Source organism: Limulus polyphemus, unplaced genomic scaffold (assembly GCF_000517525.1).
Source record: "Limulus polyphemus unplaced genomic scaffold, Limulus_polyphemus-2.1.2 Scaffold709, whole genome shotgun sequence".
NCBI lineage: Eukaryota > Metazoa > Arthropoda > Merostomata > Xiphosura > Limulidae > Limulus > Limulus polyphemus.
The window spans coordinates 426,859-437,057 of record NW_013666319.1 but is presented as its reverse complement, the minus strand read 5'-3'; the positions used below and the strand labels follow the sequence as shown (position 1 = coordinate 437,057).

The 10,199-nt window shown below is 30.7% G+C and overlaps 1 protein-coding gene across 2 annotated transcripts in view; it reads right to left on the bottom strand.

The window, feature by feature from the left end:
• LOC106460103 (multidrug resistance-associated protein 5-like) overlaps positions 1-10,199 on the bottom strand; it is a 76,827-nt gene that overhangs the window by 4,175 nt on the left and 62,453 nt on the right. For both annotated transcript variants that reach the window (XM_022386740.1, XM_022386741.1), the window contains exons 26-28: positions 4,745-4,904; positions 4,334-4,412; positions 3,681-3,794 (exon numbers count right to left, since the gene is read on the bottom strand). In XM_022386740.1, coding sequence (XP_022242448.1) covers positions 3,681-3,794; positions 4,334-4,412; positions 4,745-4,904 — 353 coding nt within the window. The remainder of the gene's footprint in view (positions 1-3,680; positions 3,795-4,333; positions 4,413-4,744; positions 4,905-10,199) is intronic.

Genomic DNA, 10,199 nt, shown 5'->3' with positions numbered 1-10,199 from the left:
TGTACTTATAGTACTATATTAAACAACTTTCAGATGTGTCATGTTCCTTTATTTCTTATGTACTTATAGTACTATATTAAAAAACTTTCAGATGTGTCATGTTCCTTTATTTCTTGTGTACTTATAGTACTATATTAAACACCTTTTAGACATGTCATGTTCCTTTATTTCTTAAGTATTTATAGTAGTATGAGACATTCTTGTCTGTGTGTCTACTTCTAAGTAGTAGGATTCCATAAAAGAAACAAAAAGGTCAGATAAACCTAACAACTTTACAAAATTTAATAAAGTTAATGTTAGAAGCACTTCATGTTTTCAAATATTATTCCAATTTAATCACTTGCATGGATAGTAAATTTTATACAAGATATTTAACATTTTTGGCACATGCTACCAAGTAAAAGCAAAATGAAAGTTATGATATGCTGCAAGTTTTCATAAAACCATTTGCAAATGTTTGTACATTTTCCAGAGGACCAAGATACTATTTAGTTGCCACATAAGTAATAGTTAATAAAACCAAAATTAAAGTTCTAACTCATAGTTGACCCGCCACTCTTTTAAAGTACACAAAATAAGTTTCTTATTAAAACCAATGTTTATGAAAGAACACAGTTTTTCTGAATTATGAAAAACATAGGAAAAATTATTATTTTGATGAAAGCATATTTCCAAAAAACTTCATTTTAAATTACTTAAACTTGTCACAAGACATTAGTATTAGGCCTATTACATTTTTAACATTATATTCTGTATTTAGTCCTTTAAGAGTTTTTCACGAAGAGTGTATATAATAGTATTTCAACCACACTATCTCCGCTATATTCATTATTGATGATGCATCCAAAATCCAACATGCCTGTCCCAGAAAACAAACTAGCTAGTATAGTATAACTATATAGTATAGTATGTTATATATATATATGCTTTATTGGTAGGCTCCCTCTAAGCAAAGTTGAATTTTTCACTCTAGAGAACATAAGAAATTTCATATAAGTAAGTTTAAAAGAGTGGCTATACTAGTAAGCAGTATCTTCAGAAATTATCTGATAATGAAGAATGGTTGAAACAGAGCTTGAACACCACTAACATTTTTGTAAAAATGATGACTAGAACAGTCTTTTTGAATACCAACTAGTCCCCTTTTTAATATATAATTATGATACAAATAAAAAACAGCTGATCAGTTCAGAGGATGTTGAATCAGCTGAGATTGTATAAGACTCAGCATTTTGTGAGCCATACTATTAACGGTTGTTACTAAACATTCAACTTCAGGCTTGTCATGGATAAAAATGAAGAGTAATTTGTGACTTATAAACATATTACTCAACATTCTCTAGCTTTCAAAACTCTAACATATACAGGTATTTTGACTTTACAAATAAATGCTACAACTGTTTCTAGGCAGGAGAATACAATATTTCTTTCCTAAAAAATCCACCGGATTGAGCTAAGAATACATGTAATGAAGCCATCATTTTGATTGATCACATGAAATTGTAACTAAAAAAATAGTATTCAGTTCAAATCACTTGCCTTCACCAGGTCCAAATACTAATTTACCAGTTATATATAAATACAAAGGTGATTTTCATACTACATCAAGCAAAAGAAAATAAACAATGATCCATATACATATATATATATATAAAATGCATCATTCATTACATGATAATTTAAACAAAATCACACCCTTATTTATACTTTTAAATGTTCTGTTTTCATCATCATGAAATTTAAAATTAAAATCTTGAGGTAAGATTGTCAAATTCAGCAATTATTATTATATCACAACTTCATGTTGTAAGGTAAAGTATATTTGAATTCATTTTATAAATATTTTTACCTGAAGTAAATGAAAGTTTTTCAGTCCATTATCTTGTTTTCAGACCACCAAAACTTTCATGAAACCAGACTTAAGTAGCAGATGTATTCTACTTGACAGTAATTTTAATCATAGTAATGCTTGTTTAATTTCAACGTGTAAAATTTAGATTTTTATGTTGAGTGTATTTTCTCTCTGTCACCTTTCTGAGAATAAACTACTTATCATAAATTAGTTTTTTTTTCTAGAGGCACTTTTCCTGGAATGATAAATACATTTGAGAGTACCAATCATGCATAATATAAATTGGAAGTTCAGTACATGAACTGAGATAATTAAAGAATGCTCACTACATTTTCTTGGAAACTACCACACTACAAATGAACTGATGAATAAAGTATAGCTGTAAAGCTACTTAAACTGTTGCCAGGGGAAATAATGGATACTATTTAGTATTTGGTTAGGAAAGCTGATAGAACTACAAACACACACATGTATCTTGTATCAAAATTTATTGGAGGTAAAAATTTAGCAGATTTTAAGATAACACAAACAACTGATGACATCATGGAACAGGCTTCTTTTACCATCACAGAATTAAATAACACTCATGGGTCTGGAAAAGATGAACTTTGAAAAGTTCTTCCATGGTTGTAAAGAAATAGAAGATATCAAAACAGAAATGTGCTGAGTCAAGAAAGGAACAATCCAATTTCTGGGAGATTCTAATTATGGTCCATAAACTCAACAACCTTATATGTATGGAGAAATGTTTAATAATAAAAAAGAATAATTTATTCAACAACTAAAGTTATCTTGATAATGTGAGAGTTAGGAAGGTACGAGATGAAAGTTCTGAGTTTTAAAAAATATGTAAATGTCTTGTTGCATTCAACTTTGGAGCAGTTTGTAAGTAGTGATTAACCATGTCATGCACATTAACAGTGAAATGGTTTTGTATATTTGGCTGATTTCTTCTCAGAAGCTGTGTAATTCAGCCACCATTAAAAATATATACCAGTACAAAAACACTGAAAAAAAACAGGACATCAACTCATGTGTATTCTTTGCAGAATAAGATCAGAGATTGTTGGGAGTGTCTCATAATGGTCTTGTAGGTAATAATGAAATTCTAGAAATTAACTGTCCAAAAAAAACCTGAGTAATTAACTCCATTTGAACCAGCAAGGTCTTGTATCCAATTTTCTTGTACAACAACAAAAGATGGGCATGTTCACAAAAAACAAGCTATTACTATGTTTAAGTGCAATTATATATTGTACAGTGACAGTTCTGAACTTTGGAATATGGATCGAAAAATATATGACTGCTGAAAAGACCCAAGGTTATAACATTACAATTTATATAATGAAATATAGTAAATTCATTACAATTGAGCAAAAGTACTTATGAAATTAACTAAACATCTAATATTGTTAAAAATAACTCAGGAAAAATATACATGACTATAATTTTTGTTTCTGAAAATAGTCAACGGAATTCAATAGCAAGTACCTTAAAATTAAACCATGTAATAAAATAAAATGTAAATAATAATTCACAGTAAATACAAAAAAAAAGCCATTTTCATATCAACATAAATTTTGAAATTACAGAAAACAACATTTATTAGAAATGAACATTTATCTATTCATATCTTCACATCCTATTTAGTTTGAAAATTAGCTCTAAATACATTGAAGTTATACTGATGGTGGACAGCCACAATTTTAAACACACCAAGAGTTCATACTGTATAATCAAACACAAGTCAATGCTAAGACGAAAACATTTTTTTACTTATACTGTAGCAAGAAACAACACACGTTTCTAAAGTTTAAACATTACTTACCTTTGTACACCTTAGAAATGCTCGAGCCATACACAAAAGTTGTCGTTCACCAACAGAGAAATTTGCTCCATGCTCTACTACAGAAGCATCAAGCCCACCATCAAGCAACAACACCTATGACAGCAAAATACATTTATTTTTTTAAAACTTCTATCTTTATTATACTACTGAAAGGACACTTTCTACATGTCATGCTATTGAAATTACAAACAAAGTAACTTGGATATGTTCAGTATTGTCACAAAGATTAGAAATAGCTGTAACAATGATGAGAAATAGCAAAAACTTTTAATTACACTGCTTTTTTTAAACATGCAAATGGAAATATATTTTGCTAACTAATGTGAAGAGTCAGTCCTAATTGCCAGTTCATAGTATGTTAATAAATTAGCTGTTATCAATGGCTGGTTGACATTTGAGCATTGCGTATCAACAACAAACTCTGGTATAAGAACTAATCTTTTCTGAATACATAAATAAGCAAAAGAGAGAGAGCCTTTGTTATTCCTCACTTTACACAGATATGACTTGCTTGTGTAATACAATCTAATTTATTAGGTAATGCAATAAATCAATAACTAAGTTTCTTACTAGCATGCAACAAACTGTTTAACATATGAATTAATTCAACAGTGAAATATAAAATAGATGACCTTCTCTTTCATGTGAGTCTTCTCTAAAGCTTCCCACATTTCTTTATCAGTGTTCCTTTGAAATGGGTCCAGATTATAGCTGGAAAAGAACAATGTTACTGACTTTTAATATTTATATATCAAGTCATGATACAAGTCATTTTTGTTTGTGGTTTTGAACTTATAACTAAATGTTTAAAAATTTGTTAGTTTTGTTTCTATCATTTATAGCATAAAATAAGTTTTTCAGATTTAAAGAAACAATTTAAGCATATCATTTTGCTATCATTATTACACATTCTTCTTCTTCTTCTTTAATCCTAGTAGATATTCTTCTTGGGAAATAAAGCATGCAGTGTGCACTACAAATGCAGAAGCTTTATCAACTTTATAGAATAACATGAACACAGTCACATAAAACCCTAAACCTACCGAACAGTTCCATGGAATAGTACTGGGTCTTGAGGTATCACAGACATCCTAGATCTCAAGTCTTCTAGTCCTAACTTACTAACGTCAACACCATCAATGTGAATGGTACCTGATGTTAGTTCGGTTAACCGGAATAGTACTGCACCAATAGAAGACTTACCTGCAAAGAAATTAATAAAAACTTAACCAGATCACATTAGGGTTTAAAAATTAAGTTCTGGAAATATAAAAGATAACTTTTTTTTTACAATGCATTTTCAACTAGAAAATTCTTTTACCCTTCTCTTGCTTTCTGTCATTTAGTATATAAACACTAACCACATGCCATAAAATGCAAATTGTCATGTCAAAAAAAATACAATGGAGAAAAGGAAGCAAAGAGATTTTATCTTACAGATAACACAGGGCAACAAAAAACAAATTCTCTGCTACTAGAAAAAATGCAACTGTATTTGAGTAATTTCATGATGCTGATTCTAAAAATCATGTTGAAAATTACTGATCTACTCTAGTTTTTGAGTTATGATAGATTTATTCAAAATATTCTTACATATTGTGAAAATAACTGTTTAATAACTTTATTCGTTGAAAATTGCATTTAAGAATGTTCAAAAACAATATATAATAGCAATACCAGTTTAAAAAAGCAATGAGTATAGTAAGATAATATACTGGAAATACATTCACGCTATGTTCAAAACTTTCATTATGGTATTTTTTATGTTTTGTTACTAAATATTTTCTTAACTTTTTGTGCCTTTTGTGTATGTTCCCAGTTTCATGCTGTAAGAACCAACAGTAATCTCTCATCATTGCAGGATTCCATTGTCCTTGATATTGCTGTTCAATTGTAGAAATATGCTCATTACACCTAGATCATCTGGAAAGAAGTGCATCTTTAGTGACATCCTAGACCCCATTTTTCTGAAATTCACAAGCATATCCATCAATCATCACAGCATAGTTTCATCTCTGTGATTTCCTACGAAATTTTTGACAACCAGTTTTACTGATTTCCTAGTAGCAAGTTTTTTCTGATTGAGTTCTGTTTAAAAATCATCATCCATCAGCTCTTCCAAAATCTGTGGCCCAACAAAACTCCTTTCATTTTTGCTTCACTGATTTTTGAAAAATTGTCAGACAGATATCTGAAACCATTACCATCTTTGTTCATTCCAGTTTAATATGAAGAGAGAGCAGAAGCACATTTTGAGGATTCACTAAAGGTTGATGCTAAATATTCTGTTTCCCTGGTATGTAATTCTTTCTCACTGGCTACTCCTCCTTTTTATCATCTCAGCTGTCCCAGAGACACAAAAAGCAACAATGTTTTGTATACCCACTCTGCAGGTCTAGCAGGAGTGCAGTAACTTTTAGATCACCACATATGTTCCACCTATGGTGATCACAATGAAAGCCTCAAGTATAATCTGCATGCTTTGACAAGTTTCTTTCACGTTCACGGCATGAGCAACAGAAATCAATGGTTTAGTGTTCCCATTCTGTAAAATATAGCTTTCAGACTATAGATGAGTCGATAAAAAATCTCCATTCTTGAGGATAATGTTCAGTACCTATTTCTTCCATTAGTGCATCAACATTTGTAAAGAAACAAAATATCTTGCATGCTGTAGTGAGAAGCAAGATTTTGATTGCGACTTCAATAAATTGAAATTCTTGTTCCTCGAGCTAATAAATTCCATTGCTGTAAATGAGAGTGAAGAATTTCCCCATGCTGCTTTAATAGAAACAAGTCACAAATCAGATCATTTAGCTCTTCTTGTGTGGTCAGATGAGGCAGCTTATATTGAGATGCCACAAGAACAGAATTACAAGATGAAGATGATTCATTGTCTTCTTCACATAACTCTTCTGTTTCCCAATTTGCTGGTGGATGTGGCACTGGGAGACCATCCCCATGAGGTACTGGTTTCATTGCAGGTGCAATATCTGGGTATTTAATGTATTGTTTAGTTTTCCTAAATATCCAGAAACATTAGTCATGCAAAAGTAACAGTCAGTTAAATAATCTTTGGACTCATGCCATTACTGGAACTGGAAATGGCATACTTGCTGTCTTCTCATTAGGCCACTACATCAAGACAAATGTGCAAACTGTCCAACATATGTGGAGTCCAATGTTTTTCTTCGTCACCAATTTTACACCCAAAATAGTGGTAGTAAGCTACCTTTACCTTGTGTGTGATGTTTTTCCTTTGTGAAACTGTAATATATTTTCCACAAATGTAACAAACTGTTCGGGTGATTTTTGGACTTTACTTGAACTGGAGGCAGCCAGAATTTCAAATGATTTTCTAAAACAAATAAAAGAATTTATGCTTACAGAAATGAGTTTAAATGATTAAAAACAACAACAAAGTTTTGCTGAATTTGATTATATCGTGGGTATCACGAGACGAAGATTGGACTTTGATTTGACTGTACTCAGGGAAAGGCAAAGTGACCAACTAAGTGAGTGAGATACAAATGAGAGAGATGCATCTGACTCAGCCCCTTTTATACTCACTCAAGGGACTTCTCGATTGTTTTAGCAAATTGAGCATGTGAGGGTATCGTGATTCCCAGGTGGAGCAGGTGAACTTGGGAATGAAGCAAAAGTGATGCAATTTGCTACAATTATAATGAGATAAATAGCATATATGAATAATATATTTGGAATTTTACACCAACACAATACAGTCAATGTTTAAAGTTATCAAAAATGTATGCCTTTTACCCATTAAACTATCCAAATAAACTTAATTTCACAGCATAAATCTATCGTACTGAATTGATTGCATGGTATTTCACATAATGCTGATAAAAAACTGAGATATTACAATAACTCAAAATCTAGAGGTGATGGATAAATTATGACTACATTTTTGAAATTACTCCAAATCACGTTTTTTTCTTCAGTAACAAGTGTAATGGTCTAAAATGAACACACTGCTACAATCAGAGTTCAACAACTACACTTACCAAAACAGCTAATTAACAAGTGCCTGGCCAGGACTTCACACCAATATTCATAAACAATATATCATAAGTATTAATAAATCAATATTATTTCAAATAATGGACTCAGTAAAAAGAACCAGAAAGAAAAAACCTAATTCCAAAAAAAAATATATATATATATATATATATTCCAAGAATACCTTTTAATATCAATAACAATATTGAGTGATAAACAGCAATAATTCATAACTGTCTTGTGATTCTCTCTCTCATAGTGAAGCTTCTGGCAGGGTGTTTATTCACAGAGTAGGTCACAAGAGTACAACCTCATGTGATCATAAATTTACATACTCTTCTGCTACATTAATAGTATATGTACATCAAGATTATGGAAGCTGGTGTCAGTTCCATCATACACACACATTTACTCAAAATACAAATTAGTATGTAAAAGGTGAGTTAGTGTTTTAATGCAACTAAAAATTCATAGACAAACTAAATGATAAAAGGAAATAATAAATGAACAATAAATACAACCATAATCATAAAAAAAAAAGTTGCTATCTCAGAAATTTTTTTGTTGTCCAGTGTAAGTTATCAGTGACTTGTAAATGAATAAAAAAAAAAAGATTATAAAACAGTTTTTCAGAGACCAGACTTTGTTTACCTCAACAATGAAACCCTAGAAGCCCATTCTTATGGGATTTACAACAAACACTATTAAACTAAGAGCAAGAGAAGGCTGAGACTATAAAGACACTGAGGAAAACAATGAAACTTTTTATTTAACCAAGAATTCAAGAAAAACAGTCCTTGTTTCATTATGATCAATTACTGGCAATAAAAACACACCCATATGATCAGACAATGTTTGCAACCACTAAAAAATAAGACTTAATGAAAACACTTTTAGAACATTCAGATTAAAATGACAACAACTTTGTTCTATTAAGGAGATTATGAGATATAGTAATAACATATGCAAGTATCCATACTAATCTAAAAAATACAAGCTGAATAAGTCATAAAAATAGTAACTCAACATCAATACTTCACTCTTGAAATCTAACTGATAAAATTGTTCTTTGTTCTCCTGAAGTTTGGTACATTATATCAAAATGATTTTAGAGCCTCACCATGTCCATGTCAGTTCATGCTTTATTTGAGGACCATGAATCTTAACAATAGCACTGCAGTGTTTTCCATTGCATAAAATGGTCTTGTCCAAGGTACACAACTTTACTACATGTGCTTTCTACAATCCATTGAAGATGACGGATTTTGGCACCTGTTTCAACAGTTTTATCAAACAGAAATCCATAGACACTGCATCCAGCAACTTGACCAATATTTATTTGTAAAGAATAACATGAATACCCATTTAATTTTCCAGCTACTTTAGATATGCAATGATTGAAAGCCTTATCTTAGTGAACCCATATCCTGTTGGCCTTGTCTCTATAAAAAACCATTACTTATTTGTGGTACCAAGGGTCCAGAACATTGGGCCAATACTAAGAAGAGTTCACCTTGACCTTTGCATCCACTCTCTTCATCATGAATCCCTTCAAAAAATCTTTGTGAAGTGCCTTGAACTATTTTTATACATATTTAGGAATTTTTTTCATCTAATGAGTGGTTGAAATTGACACGAAGCTTTTTACAGTTTTGAAAATGCATATAATCATCATAAAGTGTCACAATGTACTGCCATTTTTACTTCATCTAGATATTGTTTTTTGGATACGTAATATAGGCAACTTGTGTACGTGTGACTTTTGTCACTTTTCTAGATGGAGATCTCTCCTGATTATGTTGTGTACAGTTTCTTGGTACATGTGGGCACCTTTTGTCACTGACTTTTGTATTCATGAATTCTCACATGTTGCAAGATGCTGTACTTTGCTTACCATATCTGCTATATGGTAAGTTTTTTCTCGATGGTCCTGGTGCCTCAAATTGATCTATATTCCTTTGTTTTCTAATGTCATTCAGTGTAAAGTCAAAATTTTAAATCAACAATCTCAACAAATATTTATGATCTTATGCATATGAATATTTTTTGGAAAGAGCTGTTAACCCAATGATTACCAGCTACTAACTTTCTTAGTAGGCAATGCAAGTCTTGCTATATTTCATTCCAACAATAAAACTAGTGGATGAATATGTTCGAAACTTCATAAGAACTTTGATAAATGTATGCAGTTTAAGAAACATAAAGCCTATTACTTTTGATAAATTTAGTTTTTTTGCATTATGATCTTTAATATCTTGGAAAATTACATTAGGAAATGGTATTTATAAGAAATGATTACGATATTTATATTTGTTTCAGGTTTGAACTTATTACTTTTAATGTTTTAGTACATTATTTTGAAATCCCCCAAAAATTGTATCCTCCATAAAATGCAAATTTTATCTATTTTTAATTTTTTTAATAATCACGTATACTTCTTATGGTTTCAAGCAATATACAGACCCGAAAATAATATTT